The following is a 21212-nucleotide window of genomic DNA, read 5'->3' as shown; positions in this document are numbered from 1 at the left end:
TATCTTAAATCAATCTGATTTGAGACACAATTTTCGAAGTGACTATTTGCATCCAAATTGAATGAGAAAGGGAATTAGGGGCTTGAGGAACTAACTCAATTATTCTTACAAGAATGGAAAATATCTTTTAAGTGATTTCCAAAGATCGCAAAAAATATATTCATGAAGCTGTTATGAGAGTGGCACAGCATAGCACAGTAATGGTGACGGGAGGGTGTCGGTTTACAAAATCTTCGTATTTAATAGACACAAAAAAATAGCATGTATCGACCATGAAGGTTGAATCGTCACTCCAAAATAAAATGACTTTTTTTTAATTATTCGTCTAATGAGTGCGAATAAAGACGCCCCACCCTTCCTTCTTGACATTCACGAGACTGAAAATCACTCAAATCCTTCATTTTCATTTCTAATGCCCTAGACACATTTACGACTTAAGCCGAGAGACGACTTAGTGGAAAATAATGGAAATGTAGTTTGACCATTATTTCTAATATAATTACGCGAAGCCGTCTCTCGGCTAATCCTCAGGTCTGTCAAGGCCCTAAAATATCGCATTATTCTTTGATACAATTTTATTTGTTTTGTTTGCACTTCTATGCGACACGAAAATTTCTACCTACCATCCATAGTAGAATTATCAGTGCTTACACATTGAGAGCAGTTTTCGTCAAAAATTGCCTCTTTTACAGAATTTCAACGTTTTCACTGCAGATATCGGAACTTGATATATTCCCTAGAAGACCGGAACTTGATATATTTTAACGTTTAAGCTCTAGGCCGATGAGAAGATCGAAAATAATTTAATTATATAACTACTCCCTCTTTGAGTTTGAGCAGTAAAATGAATTTATTTGGGACTTCTGGGGCGACGATCCAATCTGTGTATTCGATACATACACGTCAATTACCTTATACTAATTCAGGGTAATTTTTGAACACTCTCTAGCAAATGTGATCTTAATTGTTGATAATATAAAACATATATCAGCTAAAACAAAAAAATGAAGAAAAAAATTTTAAAAACTTAAACTTATCTAAACGAAACCAAAATTTTTAACCCTTTAAATGAGGATGAGAGTGTCAAAAAGTGATTTTTTCAAGTCAGAAAAAATCACTTTTTCTGAATTTTAAGAGCAAAACTGAACTTTAGAAGGCCATAGGAAAAATTTCATTTTTGGGTCACCGGTGACTCAATCATCCTTACTGTGTTATCACACTTGCACATTAATATTTTAATATGATTCACATTAATTGTCGCTGGTGAGAGTCCAAATGTGTAATTTGTGTGTTTGAATCATTTTATATTCAAAATTTGATCTATTTGTTGATAAAAAGGTAGACTTGGCCCGCAAAATTTGATATAAATTGATTTATAGCATTAATGCGAAAAATTAATGTGATTTTCTCTTAAATTTTTAAATGTGAAAAATATTTATGCTTTAGTTAAATTTAAACTTATTTTTGCAGGCCAAGTCCACTTCTTTATCAATAAATAGAAAAACCCCAAATATTAAGTGACTCAAAGACGCAAATAACATATTTGGACGCTCACAAGCGACAATTAATGTGAATCACATTAAAATTTTAATGTGCAAGTGTGATAACGCCGTTAAAGGATTAAGCTAGAGTCTCCATTCTACCAAACGTACTACGAGATTCATGTGTTAAAATTATAAGGTAAATGTACTAGCGATCGTCAGTGTTCCTCGGATCGGAAAGTTGTCCCGCGTATCGGAACACCAAAATAAAATGTGCTTTTGAAAATTATTCACTGTATTTTAGTAATTTTCTTTAGCAAGATGCATCACGTTAGTTCATATTTAATCTACAGAACCAATTTTCTCGTCGAGTTTCAAACAAAATTGATATTATTTACCTAATTTATTGAATCACTGTATCAGAGTCTTAGCAAAAAATCCGCCATTCACCACTTTCTTAATATTTCACGCGAGAATTTGTCTGAAAAAATATGAGGAATTATGCTTGATTAAAATGATTTACAAATCTGTGTTAATTAAAAAATTAATATTCAGTGACTCTAATTTCACTATCAATACACTTTTTTAATTGCTTCGGCAAGGTATATTGAAAATAAATTATTTTTTGCGAACAAGTACGTTTTCTTTCATCTATTCCTCGAATCGGCACATTTTTTTGTGGAAAATCGCGCTCAGCGCTCTCAGCTATCATCTTCATAACCATTATTAGATATTCTTTTGTGATAGAACAATTTACCAGTGAAAGTTTCATTAAATTTAACAATTTTAGAAGTTATATCATGTGAATGCATAATACATAGTGTAACGGCGTTATCACACTTGCACATTAAAATTTTAATGTGATTCACATTAATTGTCGCTTGTGGGAGTCCAAATATGTTATTCGTGTCTTTGAGTCACTTAATATTTGGGTTTTTTTCTAAAATTTTACACATTTTTACACATTCTAAAATTTTACACATTTTCAAATTAAACAATATTGTTGAAAATTTTTCAACTTTAATTTTTAATCACGTGACAATAAATTACCAAAATATTGTGCATTGTTTAAACATTTTTTAATTAAACAACTAAAATGGTCAATTTTGCACTATTATAGTAGTAAAATTCTACACATTTTTTACTGTGTATGTTATTTCAGTATTGACTCAATTTTTTACACAGGCACTGTATAGTCACTGACATTCCGTGTTTATGATGATTTTTTCTTGAGCCACAAATTGAAGAAAATGACTGAAAAGTATTTTTCTAGTAGTGCTGAACCAAGTATTTTCGATAAAATTGTATCTAATCCATCAGGTGAGTTTATTTTATTTAAAAAATAATTTTTTAGCAAATTTTTAAAGATTGTGGGAATTTATTTTAGGTATTTTAGGCCAAGATGAAGACACTGAATTTCTCAACACAAGAGTGTCCAATGATCCAATCACAGTTGCTGATGAGATTAGGGATGTCTGGGAACCTGTGGAGCAGGAACCCGGAGTTCCACCACTTCTAACGATGCCAGGAGTTCTATCAGTGGAAGATCTCAATGATCCGGTCAAGGAAACAGTGGCAACAGCCTTTGGAGCTGACGAAGCAAAGAAAATGCCACTGTTGACCTGCAATGATGTGACCCAGGATGAACGTGGCTTGCGAAAACTGATTGATGAAGGGTGTTTTAGGGCTGCAGTAAATCTGACCAGTCGTTTATTGACGATATATGGGCAGGGATATGGAAGACTGGGACAACCAGCGAAGCATACGCCACATTCCCTGCAGCTCTGGTTCACTCGTTTTGCTCTCCTGGCCAAATTGGGCCTTCATGATTTGTGTCAGATGGAATCTGATGCCTTTGGTGAACTGAGTCGCCCGGATATCTTCTTTGAATTCTACCCAGAAATGTACACCAATCGCCGTGGATCAATGGCCAGCTTCAGTTTTCGCCTCCTCCTGGCTGAACTTCCCATGTACTTGGGTGCTCCCAACGTTGCAATGCATCGTCTCACGGCCATGGCAAATATTTGCAAGAGAATTGAGAAATTAATGAGTCACACAAAAGTGGAGAATAATGTGAAATTCTGGAGGAGAAGACGCGTTCGTGTCCAGCATTCAATCATCAATTGTGCCCTCCTGCTGAAGAATTACAATGTGGCTAATCATTTCATTGAGTCCCTGATTGAGGAAACTTGCTGGACCAATGAGGAACTCGGAGCCTTATATTCTGCAGCCGGAAAAATTTATCTCCAATGCGGAGATATTCTGGCTGCTGAGAAAAAATTGACCAGCATGAAGAAACTTGGTTTAACGAGTCCGGCATTCCAAGTTCAAGAATTCATAGACAGAGGTTTAATTTTCGTGGCTCACAATGATTTTGAGGAAGCACTGAAGAATTTCCAAAAAGCTGCTACTCTGGAACCAACCAATGTCATGGTGAGTATAATTTTTTTTTTTTTTTGGTTTTCCTATTGCATTTTGCAATATTTCTTTCAATTGCAGATTGCAAATAACGTGGCAGTGTGTTTGCTGTATTTGGGCAGAATGAAGAATGCCATTGAAACCTACGAGAATATGATGGAGAAGAATACCAAACAGGCTATCAATGAGCATTTTTTGATCAATTTATGCACACTTTATGAATTAGAATCCAATTTTTCTCGACCTAAGAAATTAGTGCAGCTTCAGAGGATTGCAGGGCAGCATCGAGATCTCTGCATGAATGTGGATATATGCCTGAAATTGCATTCCAGCAACTAAAATCTTGGAATAACTTTGGATTGAATTGTGGATAATTAATTTACATTTTAATTTAGTTCTTATAAATTTTAGACATAAGAAAAAATGCTTGAAATAAAAAGTTGTTTCCTGAAATAAAAAAAAAAACAGATATTTAGTTTAGAACACACGTTTTCTTTTTTTTTTGTTCCCCAAACAGCTTTTAGCTCGGTAAAAATTTCATGAAATCAAAATTCGCATCCCTTTCTTTTTCAAAATTGCATAAATATTCTATCAGTCTTTCAGACTTAAAATTGGACTAAACTAAATTTAATTTGGTCTGATGTTCAAAAGAAGAAGAAGAAGAGCGCGAAAGAGTAAGATAGACATATGCGAAGCTTTTAAGAAAGAAAGAGATGTGAATTTTGACTTTATGAAATTTTCCTGACCTAACGGCGTTATCACACTTGCACATTAAAATTTTAATGTGATTCACCTTAATTGTCACTTGTGAGCGTCCAAATATGTTATTAGTGTCTTTGAGTCACTTAATATTTGGGTTTTTTCTATTTATTGATAAAGAAGTGGACTTGGCCTGCAAAAGTAAGTTTAAATTTACCAAAAAGCATAAATATTTTTCACATTAAAAAATTAAAGAGAAAATCGCATTAATTTTTCGCATTAATGCTATAAATCAATTTATATCAAATTTTGCGGGCCAAATCTACCTTTTTATCAACAAATAGATCAAATTTTGAATATAAAATGATTCCAACATACAAATTACACATTTGGACTCTCACCAGCGACAATTAATGTGAATCATATTAAAATTTTAATGTGGAAATGTGATAACACAGTAAAGGGTGTGCCGGAACCATAAATCAGCATTTCAATCAAATAAATAATTTGGTTTATAATAATTATTTGGTTAATCGCACCCTCTTTTTTTCTCAGAGATTTAATTTGTCTATAAATCACCACAAAACCGTTTTGAAGTTGAAAATTATTCAAAAAAAGGATTTCTAAAAATCATTAACCCTTTAATTAATTAATTGACCAAATTGGATGAAAATTAGGCTTTTGACCTTGAATAATTTAAGATGGCGATTTTTCCGGTGATAGGTGTCAAAGGAAGTAATTTCCAGCTAGACTACTTCCAAAACATTTCCAAAAATTAAAGAAATCACTAGGGCAATTTTTTTGTAAAGTTAGAAAAACCTCATTTTTTACCTATTTTTAGGGGATAGTTACCGCATGAAAGGGGAGGGGGGGATAAAGAGATTATAGTTTCGAGATAATGTCATTTGAGAAGGGGTCATCGAAGACCGGAAGTTGATATATATTACTAGTTGAATTTTCAAAAGACTGAAAAAGTGCAAAGAACAGTATTTTTAAAAGGCTGCAGCAGAATGTTAAGTATATTTTAGTAAAATGGTAAGTAAAAAAATTAAAAATGGTATGTAAAAGATGTAAATTTGGTAAGTAAAAAATCGAAATTGGTAAGTAAAAACTCAAAATTGGTAAGTAGAATAATCAAAAATGGTAAGTTAATAAATCAAATTTGGTAAGAAAAAAATCGAAAATGGTAAGTAGAGAAAACCAAAATGGTAATTGGTAAGTAAAAAAAAATTAAAAATGTTAAAATGTTTCACTGTTAGGATGGTTAGGATAATGCAGCGCTAAAATAACTGAAAAACCTAACAGCACTGGCATGAATTTCATGCCAACCGTCACCTACTTTCCATTTGCATGAAATTGGTAACAAGCGGCTGTTAACATTCTGTTACTTTCCGCTGTTGATTGTTAGAAATTCCTAGCCGGGAATGGAGAATTTTCTGTGTTAAGTTCTGCCTTTTGGGGAAAAGGGAAATTTTCTAAGTTTTGGGAAATTATTAGTTCTGCCTTTTGGGGCAAAGGGAAATTTCCGTGTTTTGGGAAGTTATCAGTTCTGCCCTTTTGGGCAAAGGGACATTTTCAGTGTTTTGGGAACTTTGTAGTTTCGCGTTTCGCCCTTTGGGGCAAAGGGAATTTTTTTGTGTTTTGGGAATTTATAAGTTTCGTTCTTTGGGTAAAGGAAAATTTTCTGTGTTTTGGGAAGTTATAAATTCTACCCTATGAGGCAAAGGGAAATTTTCTGTGTTTGTGCAAATAATTATTAGTTCTGCCTTTTGGGGCAAAGGGAAATTTTCTGTGTTTGGGCAAATAATTATTAGTTCTGCCCTTTGGGGCAAAGGGAAATTTTCTAAGTTTTGGGAAATTATTAGTTCTGCCCTTTTTGGCAAAGGGAAATTTCCGTGTTTTGGGAATTTATGAATTTCGCTCTTTGGGGCAAAGGAAAATTTTCTATGTTTTGGGAAATTTATCAGTGTCGCTTTGTATCATTTTTGGTTTTTTTACTTACTGTTTTAGATTTTAACTTACCATTTTTGATTTTTTTACTTGCCAATTTGATTTTTTACTTACCTATTTTGGGTTTTTACTTACCATTTTTGATTTTTTACTTATCAATTTGATTTTTTACTTATCAAACTTACAATTTTACTTACCATTCCAACATTTTACTTACCTAACCCAATTTTTTACTTACCAATTTTGATGTTTTACTTACCAAATGAATTTTTTCCTTACCGTTTTTACCAAAATACTTACCAAAAATGTTTTAGCCTTTTTAAAATAGAGCTATTACCATTACTTTCCCGATCCATAACCGATTATGACCGATGCAGTCGGGTTCAGAATTACAAGACCTTTACAAAAAATCAAATTTAACAAAATTTAACAAAGTGATAGGTGTAGAACATTTAAACGAATTGGAATAAACAAAAATGCTAAAGGTAAAATAGTGGTCCTTGCGGAGGTGATTCTATTATTTTGGCCGCCACTGTATACAACCCGGAAGCCATTATACTGTAACCTAATTTACGTTAATTGTGCGTAAAGTAAAATTTAGGATCAAAAAGTGGCATTTGGACACTACCGGCAAAAGTGGCCCAATGCATTCTCTTTGTAAAAGGCTCTAAAAAAAATTGTAACTTTTCTCAAAAAATCCTTATAAGGCTCATTTAGGGTAAGTGTGCCAAATTTCGGCATAGTTGCATGCAAGCGCCAAAGTCTCAAGTTTGAATTGTAATATCTTTAATAGAAATTGATTTCTTTCATTTCTTCTACTTAAGGAGTGTTGCTTAGAACCTTGTAGACAGTTTATCGTCTTTATTTACTTTAAAATCATTCTTAATACATTTTAAAATGAATAAAAATGTAGACATAGCTTTGGTGGCCTATTTCGGCCACCTTCATTCTAATAGTTCCTTGCCCTTCGGGAATTCTTCCAATGCCTTTTCTACGTCATCTCGTTTGTCGAAGCTAGATTTTTTTGTTATTCTTTTGCATTGTATAATCTCTAGAGTACGTAAAAACTAAAAATTCATGGAAATTCGAGGAACAAAAAAGGTGGCCGGAATTGCAAGCTGGCCGGAATTTGGCACACTTATCTTAGTAGCTTTAGAATTGAGCATTTAAGGAAAAAAAAGTTGAAGGTGATCATGAAATATTAAATTTTTTTTTATACCGAATTGCAAAACATTGGGACACTTAATTAGAAAAAAAAATACACAAAAAGCACATTTTCAATAATTGGCTCAGACCTCGTTCTAGAATTGTTAAAAGAAGTTCTGATTGAAAAGATCGCAGCTGAAAGGAATACTAAAATGAAAAAGGACTTTGCGGAAAGTTCTAAATGCTGACCTGAAATCGCACAAATGCAGAAATTGATGTGGACAACTTGCATTGAAAATTGTGATTAATTTATTCGAAAGTAAATATCTAATTTATTGTTCAATCAAAACTTACAATACCTCTTCACTACGTCACTGCTTTTGATGCACTTTTTAAGCCTATCATGTATCTTCGGATGCTTCTAAAACAGCCCCAGAATAAGCCAAATCCCAATATTGCTCCACTAAATGTTTCTGAAAGAATTCTCTGGCCATTTTTTCCATTGGGAAATTCTTAAATTTAACTTCACCAAAATGTCTCCTCTGACTCGTCCCTTCCCACACCAGACAACACTTATTGGGCACCTCATTCCCATCTGCATTCTTCACCATATCCTCCTCCCACTTTATCCGATTCAGCATCAACCGTTTGAACTTCTTCTGCTGCTTCGGTCCTCCCTCAATCACTACCACGCAACAATCTCGAAATAGTGCAATGGCTCCAGTCATATGCAATTGCTTAGCATTAGTTTCCACTTTAAACTTCTTACTCAAATTATCATGGAGATCCTTCACCCGGTAGACAGCAACATGGACACCAAGGCTCGTGTCTTCCTTAATCTTCCGAATCTTCTTCTCGCGCTTCTGCTCAACGGTTAACTTACGTGCTGCATTGGCTTCTTCGTGAGCCTTCTGTCGCTTTGCCATTTGCTCACGCACATGAGACTCAATTTTTGTAGGATCCTGAACAGCTTCTGTTCCCAGGACACGCATTAAATTTGAGATACGCAACTTTGGTTCTGGCGGAGCACTCAAACCCAAACGAATCTTCTCTTGTTCCTCCTTCCAAGCCTCACGGCGATTCTGACGACGCAACTTCTTTTGCTCCTTCTTGGTCAAGAAAACGGGCATATAGATGGGTTTAAGGGGTTCACCTAAAAAAGATTTTTCAATTTATAGAATAAATTAATTTTTCTAAAATTGTAAAATCTCAGCTAAAAAGAGATGGCAAAGCGTCCCAGCTCGAACTCACGAGATAGAGCTCACCGTGAATTAGCTTTTTGCATAATCTTTTGGAATAACTGATCTACTGGAGATCAAATTGATTCATAAATCACAAAAGCATTTCAAAAATCAAAAAATCGGTACTTAATCGATTCATTACCGATGAAGACCGACGCAGCCGGGTTCAAAATTGCAATACATTTCCAAAAAATCCAAATTTAACCAAATCGGTTGAAAAATGAGCCTTCCAAAGTGATTGACCTTTGACCTGCAATAATTCAAAATGGCAAATTTTTCGGTCATAGGTATGTTTGGGCGAAATATTCGCCTGGGCCAGCTCTAAAACATATTCAAAAATCATTGAAAAAGATTTGGCCAATTTTGAGAAAAATCGAAAAAACTTTATTTTTAGGGAATATCAATTACTTATTAGGGATATAAAATTATACAAAAATCGGTACTTAACCGGTTCATTACCGATGAAGACCGACGCAGCCGGGTTTGAAATTTCAATAGCTTTCCAAAAAATCCAAATTTGACCAAATCGGTTGAAAAATGAGCCTTCCAAAGTGATTGACATTTGACCTTCAATAATTCAAAATGGCGAATTTTCCGGTCATAGGTATGTTTGGCCGAAATGTTCGCCAGGACCAGCTCTAAAACCTATCCAAAAATAATTGAAAAAGCTTGGGCCAATTTTTTGCAAAATTGGAAAAACCTCATTTTTGACTTATTTTTGAGGGATAGGGAACGTATGAAAGGGGAGGTGGGAATAATAAAGAGGTTGGGTACGAGATAATGTCATTTGAGGAGGGATCATCGAAGACCGAAAGTCGATATCTCTTACCGTTTAAACTCCAGAACAGTGAGAAGTTGAAAAAAAAGTCGATTATATAACTGCTGTCTCTTTGAGTTCGAGCGGTAAAATGAAAAAAGTGCCCTATGCTTTGCGAAATGCTCGATCTGTCGATTTAGATACTATGCCTAGTACTTTAGCATCATCTACTGTTTACCGGTTCTCAATCGACTTGAACCGATTCATACAGTAGGTGTCAAAAGTTTGTTGCCTAATGTATTTTTTGGGAAACCAGGTGCAAAAAATTACTTTTTCCAATTTTTTTTTTGCAAGTTAGTTGCCTGAAATCCGTAGATATTATTTAAGTATTTCGAAAAATTATTTCATTTTATTAGGGTGGAATCACCAGTTCTCGCCAGTGCCCCATTTCTCGCCACTTATATTGAAATCGCTATTTTTCGCAATTTATGAAATAAATGAGTCGCAATTTTTTTGTATTGTTTCTGCTTCTATGCATAGAATCGAAAAATAATAATTATTCGTTTTGGATTCACGATTTTGATCCTTTTTAGAGCAATATTTTAAGCAAGTGCATCGAATCCAACATCTCTTACCAAATGTACTAAGTGTCGTCAAATTTTCATCAGGCCAAAAATACCTATTTGGGTAAATAATTTGATTAAATGAATTTAATTTTTTCCTAAACATGGCGATAGCCGGTTATTCCACCCTACATATAAAAAATAATTGTTTTCCAAAAGTTTTTGATTTTTCATGCGTCAAAAGTTTGTTGCCTCATTTGAAAAGTTACTCAAAAAATGGTCAAAAATATGCAACTAACTTAAAATACCCCGGCTATATTTTTAGTTTATGTCATTTGAGAGGCCAATGGTAAATAGATGTGTATAAAAGTGATGGTAAATAACAAGAAATAATCTGTTTTTTTTTGATATTTTATAATTTAGCTTAAAATAACAAGTTAGAAGGAGTTAAAAGATAAGAAATCGTCCAGAGATACTGCCGAAATGAACCTACCTACGTCGTTAATTCCCAAATTTTACGTAAAATTACAAAAAGTTATAAATAAAATGGTCAAATATTATACTGATGAGGTACGAGTACATCTGAAAAACGCTACTGGCAGACCTAGGTTATCTACTCAGAAGGTTGATGACAGCATTGTAAGTATCTCTAATAGTGACCCAATGATATGTATGCTTCATAAATTGAAAGACAGTTGGTTGCTGAAGGGACACAGGTCCGTACTGTTACAAAAACAAGCGCAATATTCCAGTGGCTCGCAATATTCCATTGGTAAACAAGACCAATCTGAATAAAAGGTTGTAGATTTACTTGAAACATGTAAAACAAGAAAAACTACAACCTTTTAACCAGATTAGACTAGCTAACCATTGGAATATTGCTTGTCACCCAAACATTCTTACCATTTTCATTTAATATGGACCTATTTAAGAGACCTGTGTCTCTTCAGCAACCAACTGACTGTGAATTTTTTGAGCAGACATCAAATGGTCACTATCAGAGATACTTATAATGCTGTTGTCGACCCCCTGAGTCAAAACCCTAGGTCTGCCAGTAGCGTTTTTTAGGTGTAGTCGTGCCTTATCACCATATATTTTGACGATTTTATGTATATCCTGTAGAGATTTTCTATAAAATTAAACAATTGAAGACGAAGATTCATTCCGGCAGTATATCTGGACAATTTACCTTCTTTTAACTTTTTGTAATTTGCAATTTTTAACCTAAATTATAAATTATTAAGAAACAGATTATTTCTTGTTATTTATCAATACTGTTATATACATATATTTTCCATTGACAAGTTTAGAAATATACAAACCCATCATTTGCCTCTCAAATGACATAAACTCCAAATGTAACTGGTTTACATTAAGTTGGTTGCATGTTTAGACCACTTTGAATTATTTTTTCAAATGAGGCAACAAACTTTTGACACATGATAAATGAACAACTTTTGGAAAACAATTATTTTTTATATGTAATAAAATGAAATAATTTTTCGAAATACATAAATAAGATCTACGGATTACAGGAAATTCATTTGCAAAAAGAAAAAATCGAAAAAGTAATTTTTTCTATCATTTTTTACACCTGGTTTCCCAATCACACATGAGGCAACAAACTTTTGACACCTACTGTAAATCATTCAAATGATCTTTAAAAAATATTTTTCAGAGTAATAGAATTGATTTTCGGACAAAAATTATGGAGCTCTGAGCAAAAATGGCACATATCGTATGGCTAAAACAAAGGATATGTGCCATTTTCGCTCTAACCTCCACAATTATTTATCGGTTCATTGTCAGTTCATTACCGGTTCACAACCAATTTATTGAACAGATTGAACCTAAAAATCATTCTATAGGAGTAATAATAATTGAATTTCGGACAAAAAATGGTTCATAATTGGTTTATTACTAGTTTTAACCGATGGAAATCGGTTCGAACTTGTTATAAATTCCAAGACCTTTTCAATGAGCCCAAATATGATATTATTTGGTTGACAAATACGCTCTCTAGAGCCTTATTAATCATTGACCTTGAAAACATCAAAAAACTAAAGAAAAAAATCGCACGACGTGTTTTCGAACAATCCCAAAATTCGGACTTATGAGGGGTTCCCCAAAGGTCTCAATCCCCTATCTCTAACCATTTAGTCTGTAGAGGTGGTGACACAGATGGACAAACCACTGTGACGTGAAAAAAACTCGAAACTTCAAATTTTGAAATACAACTTTAAATTGTCGATAGAGTAGCCTAATTAAGAACCTGCTCAAAGTTATATTTTTTTTATTGAAACTTATCAATAGGAGCTAATCTATCTAAGTTTCTGATGTTAAAAAAGGGACAGATAATCCCAACCGGTTTATGTAAGTGAGATTCTTAAAGTGAGCTAACTCGGAATACATGCAAATTCGATTTAGAGCTGAAGTTGGGGGACGCCATTCAATTATCTTGAATCAAATTCGTGAAATTATGCAAATTTTGTATTTAAACCAAAATATCAAAGATTTGGATGGAGTGACAGAAAACTGATATATGGGTGAAATGTAGAACAGAATGTTCTCTATAATTTTGCCGTAGAACTTGATCTCATCGATTAATCAGAAGCCGAGATAATCGACGTTGTTTGCTTCTGAACTCGTTTTTTCGACCAGAGCGCCCCAAGTGTTCATTTGATGAACTTCAACTATAGTAAGGCCATGTAACTCCGACGATTGCAAAACTCGGATGCCGCGACCGATTTAACTCGGATACATCCACTTAAAATATAATTTATATTTTTATTTCTGTAATTAATTACTGAAGTATCATAATATAACTATTCTACTTTAAGAAAAACCAAAAATTATATTTTTATCGGTTTAATAAGTGGGTAAAAGAAATATTTTTTTAAGCTCGGGTCAGCTGGGTTGTGTACTAAAAATTTAATTTCTGAGAAAATTTTGCTGTTGACAGCTCGTCGCTGGAAAAAGTTTAGTGTTTTTTCTATATAATAAAACATTATTTGCAATCAAAATTATCAATAAAAGTTAGTGTAGTTATTGATCTACAAGGTGAGTAAGAGTTTATTGATAATATATTAATAATTCATACAGAAATAAGTGATTTTTGTGAATGTTTACATTTCGATGCAAGTCGGATGCGGTGAAAGTCAATGTTTTGGTTCAGAATTTGCATTGTTCAGGACTCTTTTTCTGTTTCAGATGCCAAAGGGAACAAAAGAAAAGACCTATAAGGACAAGCCCGACTCTAAGGAAGGTATTAGGAATGCCTTGCAGTGTGTACGAGATGGTTCTACCATAGCATATGCATCCAAAACATTTAATGTCCCAAGAACAACACTGCACAACAAATTGACCGGCAAATACCCAGAGGAGTGCCCCAATGGCAGGCCAACAATTCTTTCAAAAGAACAGGAAAAAGAACTTGTCAAATGGATCCTGGGATGTGCGGATGGCTGGCATCCCATCGGGAAGGAACAAGTTCTGGACAGCGTTAAACTCATCTGTGAGGTCTACAAAATTCCAAACCATTTTACAGCTGGAAGACCCGGAGACGTTTAGTTCAGGAATTTTCTTAAGCGTCATCCAGAGCTCAGCATGCGCAAGCCAAAATCCTTCTCATTGGAAAGAGCTACTGTTACTGCTGAAGACCTCACGGAATGGTTTCAGAATTGTCTTGGATATTTCACAGAACACAACCTTCTGAGCATTTCACCAGACCGTGTTTTTAATTGCGACGAAAGTGCCTTCTTTTTGACACCGGAAGATGGAAATGTCCTGTCCAGGAGAGGTTCACGTGTAGTTCCATCTCTTAAAAATTCAGGACCGAAGCAATGTATCACAGTACTCTTCATGGTGTCAGCTACTGGCGAACTTGCTCCTCCAATGGCTGTTCATAAAACTGACATTACTCCAAAAATTGCCATTCACAACGCAGAAGGATGGAAAATGGGAACGTCACCACAGAGTAGCTGGATGGATGGGCCACTTTTCTATGCTGGTCTTTATTTCCCGAAAATTGTTTTCCAACATTCAGAGGAGTCCATTATCAATAACCAGCACGATCAGGCCACCGACAATAATCCTTCAAATGATCCAGTCATCCCTGGAAACCAACTCTCTGCAACTTCTGAGACTCAACCGATCTTCGACACACTAAAACAATGCTATTTCTGGCCAGGAGAAATTCCAAAACGTCGTCAGAAGAAGAGGGTCAAAGCCAGCAATGTCAAACACCAGTATATTGTATCTTCCGAGGAAATTATCGCGGAACAGGAGGAAAAATTGAGGCAGGATTTACAAAAAAAGAAAGAAATTGCTGAACGGAAGTTGACCAGAGAGAGGAACAAAAAAATAAGGGCAGAAGAAAAGGAGATAAAACTAAAGGAGAAAAACATGGTAAAGGAAAAGGCTCAAATGCCAATTGAAGCTGAAAAGAAAAAACGTGGGAAGAAGTCAGCCAAGAAAACCGAGGAAAAATCAAAGAATTGAGTGCAATCTTAAAATAAATAAAAATATATATAATTAAATAATAAATTAATGAAATGAATTGATGGAATAAAACTCTAAAAAAATGTTTTTGAAATAATATCTTCTCATTTTTATGCATTAAACTTTTCCTTAAAATGAGCATCCGAGTTTGATCGAATTCAACGGAGTTACATAAAAGCGTCGCAGTAACATTCTTGCGCATATATTAATATTATCGTAATTTTATTAATTTTCATCAATATTATTGCTAAAATTCTATTTCTATTATGATTCTAAATTAAACAAAGAATAATTCTATTGATTTGGAATGGCGAAAAAAATATTTCATCAGTCCAAAAACAAGCATTAAAGTCGCACTCTATGAAAAGTATCCGGATTACCTCTCTTTACTATATATCAAAGAATTGTTGTATTTTGTGGGACTTTCCATTTAAAACCCTATTTTAAGTGTCTTGGTCGAGTAGAAGCAGTCAAATTAGCATACGAGTGGTTTCAAAGCGTTATTATGGGAAAACTCAATTTTTTCACATTTAAACGACCAAATATGACAGATAGCGTTGTCTGAGCGGAAAATGATGTGTGGGCGAAATATAGACACAAATGTCCTCTATAATTATGTCGAAGTAATCATCAAAATCGGTTCATGGACAGTCGAGATAATTGAGGTTATGTGATATTGAAATTGGTTTTTCTACTGTGGCGCCCCTGGTGTTGATCCCACGAAGTTCAAATGTTCCAGAAAGTTGTAGCATTTTATGAGATCTTTCGTTTGCGCCCTTATTCATCAAAATCGGTCAAATAGAACCTGAGATATGATTTTTTGAATTTCGTGAACTTTGACCCCTCGTATCTCCGATTCTATTATAACCAAAGCGCACTTACGCCACTTTTTGGAAACTTCATAGCCTAGGCTACAACACTCTTAAATTTGATAAAAATGCGCAATGCCATTTTTAAGAAAAATGAGTTTAAATGTTGACGCTATCGCAGCGCCACCTGTGGTGACTTTTATAACTTCCGTCTAAAAGTGCTCATCGATACGAAACCAAAAACCCAAAATTTAGGTCAAAATGGTAATTAGAACCGGAAATATCGGCCGGTCAATTTTCGAACTTTGACCCCTTATAGCTCGGGTCAGGGGTTATGGATCGACTTAAGTATTTTTTTGTTTCATAGGTATAATCTGCGGCTACAACATACTAAAATTTCAGCCAGATGCACAAAGGAATTTTTAAGTTGCGTGACTAAGAAAATTGTAAGCTTTTCTTTTTTGAAGGGGGAGTGGCATTTCACGAGAGCTTTCCAAAATGCCCTCACTTTTTAAATTCTGACAATTAGAACATAGTTATGGGCATTTAAAAAAATCTTTGGAGCCTTATAGCTCGGGTCAGGGGTGTCGGAGGACCTTAAGCTTGGTATTTGTCGAAGCTCTAAGGCCCAACTATAACATACTAAAATTTGAGCCCTATCGATGCCATAGGGGCGGAGCCATTGAGAAAACAAAAATGGGGGTATTCAAAATGGTGGAAGGGAGGGTGGGGGGGGGGGGTTGTTAAGAATCTCACTTAATAAAGAACAGAAAGTTATCCATATGGGATGCAATTGCTGTCAAACTTGTAAAATTGTATTAAAATCGTTAAATTGACATCAATTTCTTTATCAAAATCACTTGAACCCCGTGAACCCCTCGGTTTGAAAAAGATTTTGTTTAAGTGTAAACGTTGAAATGTGTGATCTGCTGCATATTACTTCAGTTAACTTCCTATAGATTATAAATATCTAAATATTATATTCAGACATATGTTCTTTTCCCTCCATCTAAGGTAAATTCAGCTAATTCAAAACCTGTTCCAATTGGAAACTTTTCGCTACTCCAAATGGAAACAAAAATTTTTTCCATGATAAATGCAGTATTAAATTTTTATTTATATATTCTCTATACCTCAGTTTCATTATTTAGTTAATTTTGCTCCAAATAAAGCGAAAATCCAATCATATTTACAAATTTTAATTTGTTAATTTCTCAGAAAAATTAAAAGTGTACCTTTACACTATCGAATTTTTCATTGATCGCCCATATTTTCCAATGAAAAACACAATAGGGTGATTGTTTTTTATTTGTTTTTCTTACATTTATGTAATACTTCTGACAAAATTTTGTGAAATTAAGTGTTAATCTTTATTGTTAACGATACGTGAAGTTTTCAAATGAAATAATTATCTATTTCATGAACAAAAATGGCTTCTCTGAAATGTCTGCAAATACTTCAATAGGAAACAGCGGAAATATGATTTTTTCGGAGAGATTTTCTTATTGTCTCGGATGGGAAAGGAGAATAGACCAGGAATAAGTACAAATCCTGCACTCAAGAGCAACTCAACAAGGTTTTGGAAGCCTTTCGTCGCGGTTTCACTTACATTGTTTGTCTCCAATTAGAAACTTTTCCTTGTCTCCATTTGGATTAATTTGTTTCCAATAGAAGCATTTTACGCTCGCGTATTTTTCTTGTATTTAAGAAGTTTTCAAATTATATCTAAAGAATTTTCACTAAACAGTAACATTCTTGAAGAGTCAAGGAGCAAATTTATGTAATTCTCTTCAGAAAAAATATGAACTTAATGTGTTGAATCTTCTGTCAAAGTTAAAGTGTCTGGAAATGGTTTTGAATTAGGACATTTACCCTAATGCCATTTTACGCGTTTTTTTCGGTCCCGAAAATGTGCATAATGCCGGGACTGAGTGTACCCGAAAGGTCGTTTTTAAGTATGCTAGAAGACAAACTATAAGAGATATCAACTTCTGGTTTTCAATGACCTCCCCTACAAATCCATTCAGGACTGTTTTTTCGTTTTTCTTTTCATTTCGAAAACTGATCCTAGATTTTTTTCGGATATGAATAAAAAGTATCCAGGCGAATATTTGATTGATATATTCCAATAACCTCGTTTCCTTCAAAATTCCTTGAAAGTACTAGGTCAAAATATTCAAAAATATTCACTTATAGCGAGTTTTTAATTTTGAAATGGCTTTTTGAAAAATACATAGAGCTCTATCTTGTGAATTCGAGCATTCAGCAAAATAATGATGCTTTGGCAACTCGTTTCAGTATTTTCTAAATACTTTCTGTAGGGGAATTCTGTAATTTTCGTGTCATTGTCACTCGTGATTTCGAAATGTGACAATGCCATTCGAGCTTTTTTTGTCATATGATATGAGTTCGAAAATGCAATTCATTGATTTTTTAATGAAATCCTTTTACTTGATGATTTCATGAAAATGCAGTACGTCTTGGTTGATTTGTTTAACAAAATTCATTGTCATTTGAATTGCCAGAAATTTCAAATATGTGACTTCTGACAATGCCACGTGAGATGAAATGGCAATGTCATGACTACAGAATCGCATTTTCGAAAAAGCTCTCCTAAGATTCGAACCCAATTTGTCATATGGCATTGCCAGAGCGTTACAGAATTCCCCTTCTGATCTTATCGATTAATCACAAAAAGATGAATAGAAACTGAAAGAATATTACTTACTTGGAGGTTTCATTTGAGTTGGATGTTCAATGAGATTGGTAATAGCCGAATCCCTAATGGAGATCTTTCCGTCCTTCAATGTGTGCAGATCATCAGCGAGGATCACAGAGTCCCACCATTCCATATGAGGTACATCATCTGAGTAATTGTCCTGCTTCGGAGCGATTAGGGCCAGTTTTGTGGCTGAACTGATGCCCGTTCGCCGGGCAATTTGACTAATTTCATTCTGCAATTTTTCCAATTGCTTCTTCATTCGCATTTTCTCGGCCATCTGCTGAAATTTTCCTGGTTCATGGAAGCGCAGGGCTCGCTTTGTCCTCACGGGCGCCTTCAAATTGATGCGATCGTCGAAAAATGTCGTTTCCTGACTCTCATCAATTTGTCGATCATTGAGTTGAGCTTTGTTGAACACTTCCCTCTTCTTGGCACGAATATTGGCTTTGAGGGTGGGCGCTAGAGTTGGTATATTCACTTCCCGTCCACTTTTATCTACCGTCCGACCTTCAGAATCCAAAATCAGGGGTTTCGGTCTCTCGCTCAATGGCGTAATAATCTTTGCCAGGGACCCAGAGAGTTTGGCTTTAATTTGAGCCTGCAAATTTGCAATCTTCCGCGCTCGTTCAATATCTTCCGGGGTATTGCCCATTGAGGGCAGTACGTTCGATTGGGCACTGGAAGGATCATCTGTAGGAAGGACATTCCGAGGTGCATCCGGTACATCCTTGTGACTTGTAACATTCTTCAATGCTCTCTTTCGCTCCTCTATTTCTCGCTGGGCATTGAGCATCATCTGCTGTATCCGATCCGATGTTAATTTGGTGCTATTTGTCTCACTTCTGGGCATTTCAGCATCGGATCTAACCTCAGGGCGCTGATAGGATTCCGTTGTATTCATTCGGCCTTTTTTCATGTCTCTCTCCTTAGCATCCTCCCCCTCGTGATGGCGTTTCCGAAGCTTCTGGCTGTTCTGGTAGTTTATCAACCAACTATCCAGCTTCTCCAGTAACCTACTTGAACTTTTACTGTCGATCGCAGTAGCCAGTTTCTCACTAATTCGCCGTCGATCGTAGCCACTGTAGAGGGAAGACTGAACAATCTGCAGCACATTCGAATTCGGTGCTCCCAGGGCATTTGATACCATCCTCTCGAGATCTGACTGGACATCCGTGAGATCTTTTCGTGTAAAATACGACATTCTTCCCAAATTTTTCACAAATTCAACTGTAAACGTTTACTGAGGTTGGACTCTGTGGGAGAGAATTTCGCAGGTATCTTAGTTGTAGTTCTTTTCATGCATTTCTCATGAAATATAATTAATTTAGCAATATCTAACCTCTATTTGATACACTTTTGAGGAACAGGAAGGTAAAATATTTTGGAGAAATATTCAAATATTTTTATTATTGTTTGGATCTTGGACAAACGTGATTTTTTGCAGCTGACACACGCGAATAGACATATAATAGGCCTTCCCTATAAACAAATCGTCGGGCAAAGAAACACCGCCCTACAAAAAATATGGTTACCTCTACTCACCCAGCTGACCATTAAAACACTTATGTCCTAGACACACTTACGATTACGACTTAAGCTGAGAAACGACTTAGTGGAAAATTATGGAAATGTAGTTTGACCATTATTTCTGTACATCCCGATATTATGCTACGAGTTTATAATGCTATTATTAAATCTAGACTTTTATATGGAGCACCAATACTTTACAAACATAATGCTTCTCTAACTACATATAACCATATAACACTTTACAAACTATTAAAAATGAAAGTTTAAGATACATACTCGGATACACCAAAAGCACACCAATAACAACAATACTATCAGAAGCCGCTGAAATGCCGATAAAATATGACATAGAAAAACTTAGTTGTAAATTTTTAATGAAAAAGTTTGCTCAATATAAAGACCAAAATAAATTGTGTGATACGATTCTAAAGATTCCTGATTTGAGAGAACTAATGAATACTCACAAAAACATTGCTAAAACAACACCTTCCTATAGTAACAATATTGATAACCAAGTAAATTTATTTGTCCATGAAAATATCCCAAGTCTAAAGAATTTGAAAAAAAAGCCAAATTAACAATAATGTTTTAAAAATGTGTGCATTAGATTGTATGAAACAATATGAAGGGTTCTTCAAAATTTTTACCGATGGATCTATTATTCGAGATATGAGAGGAATTGGGCTGTACATTGATAAGACAGAGGAATCGATCTGCAGGAAAGTGATAGAGAAGACATCCATTGCAACGATAGAAACTGTAGCAATTCTATATGCTATTATCTTGGCAACAAAAATGCAAAAAAAGAAAATCGCAATTTTCTCTGACTCCAAAAGTGCTTTGACCTCCATCAAAAATCCAGATGCAAACAAATATTATGAGAGCATAGTTCACCACTTAGCAACAAAAAATAGAGACACACAAATTGTTCTGCAGTGGATCCCAAGTCACGTCGGTATCGACGGAAATGAAAAGGCTGATGAGGCAGCGAAAAATGGAACTACTTCAGAAAACCAATTCAGCATTAAAATACCAATCAAAGACAACTACAAAATTAGTCAAAACAGAATATTCAAAAAATGGAACAAAGAGTTTAGAGAAATCACAACCACAAAAGGAAAATCGTACGCGGAAGTAGTAGCACATACACCTAGGAAAATTACATGGTTTAAATACAAAAAAATGAGTGTGACAAGTATCAAAACATTTAACAGAATTAGAGCCAACAACGGATACACAAAGAAGTTTTTTAAATTAATGAAAGTAACCGATGATGACAAGTGTGACTTTTGCGGCGAAAGAGAGGATATTCAACATATCGTCGGTTGCGTCTACCTCTGTCGTATCTACATTTGTTTTTTATCTGCATTTGGTGCAAGCTACAATTCAGACGTCC

General features: G+C 34.7%; 3 protein-coding genes across 4 annotated transcripts; 2 read left to right on the top strand and 1 right to left on the bottom strand.

The window, feature by feature from the left end:
* Positions 1-2641: 2641 nt before the first annotated feature.
* Positions 2642-4364, top strand: LOC129804056 (trafficking protein particle complex subunit 12). 2 transcript variants are annotated; one of them, XM_055851074.1, is made up of 3 exons: positions 2642-2801; positions 2869-3914; positions 3981-4364. In XM_055851074.1, exons 1-3 carry the CDS (start codon positions 2732-2734, stop codon positions 4236-4238), a joined length of 1374 nt encoding a protein of 457 aa, XP_055707049.1. In that variant the 5' UTR covers positions 2642-2731; the 3' UTR covers positions 4239-4364. The 2 variants fall into 2 exon arrangements, with proteins under 2 accessions (XP_055707049.1, XP_055707050.1); XM_055851075.1 differs by having other exon boundaries at positions 2662-2801; positions 2878-3914.
* A 3638-nt stretch (positions 4365-8002) lies between these two features.
* On the bottom strand, positions 8003-19776 carry LOC129804052 (U4/U6 small nuclear ribonucleoprotein Prp3). Its single transcript, XM_055851069.1, has 3 exons — positions 19626-19776; positions 18293-19539; positions 8003-8847 (listed from the first exon to the last, which is right to left on the bottom strand). The coding sequence occupies exons 2-3, from the start codon at positions 19485-19487 to the stop codon at positions 8096-8098; spliced, it is 1947 nt and encodes a 648-aa protein (XP_055707044.1). The 5' UTR covers positions 19488-19539; positions 19626-19776; the 3' UTR covers positions 8003-8095.
* On the top strand, positions 12954-15139 carry LOC129804061 (uncharacterized). Its single transcript, XM_055851081.1, has 2 exons — positions 12954-13315; positions 13466-15139. Exon 2 carries the CDS (start codon positions 13862-13864, stop codon positions 14753-14755), a length of 894 nt encoding a protein of 297 aa, XP_055707056.1. The 5' UTR covers positions 12954-13315; positions 13466-13861; the 3' UTR covers positions 14756-15139.
* Positions 19777-21212: the final 1436 nt, after the last annotated feature.

This window comes from Phlebotomus papatasi, chromosome 2, assembly GCF_024763615.1.
Source record: "Phlebotomus papatasi isolate M1 chromosome 2, Ppap_2.1, whole genome shotgun sequence".
Taxonomy (NCBI): Eukaryota; Metazoa; Arthropoda; class Insecta; order Diptera; family Psychodidae; genus Phlebotomus; species Phlebotomus papatasi.
This window is presented reverse-complemented; position numbering and strand designations above follow the sequence as displayed.

Bases quoted from the DNA above. Each gene is read 5' to 3' on its own strand.
- LOC129804056 (XM_055851074.1), top strand. From the start codon at position 2,732: ATGACTGAAAAGTATTTTTCTAGTAGTGCTGAACCAAGTATTTTCGAT. The intron at 2,802-2,868 runs GTGAGTTTATTT...AATTTATTTTAG, and splicing joins AATTGTATCTAATCCATCAG to GTATTTTAGGCCAAGATGAA. The intron at 3,915-3,980 runs GTGAGTATAATT...TTTCAATTGCAG, and splicing joins TGGAACCAACCAATGTCATG to ATTGCAAATAACGTGGCAGT.
- LOC129804052 (XM_055851069.1), bottom strand. From the start codon at position 19,487: ATGTCGTATTTTACACGAAAAGATCTCACGGATGTCCAGTCAGATCTC. The intron at 8,848-18,292 runs GTAAGTAATATT...AATCTTTTTTAG, and splicing joins AACTCAAATGAAACCTCCAA to GTGAACCCCTTAAACCCATC.
- LOC129804061 (XM_055851081.1), top strand. From the start codon at position 13,862: ATGCGCAAGCCAAAATCCTTCTCATTGGAAAGAGCTACTGTTACTGCT.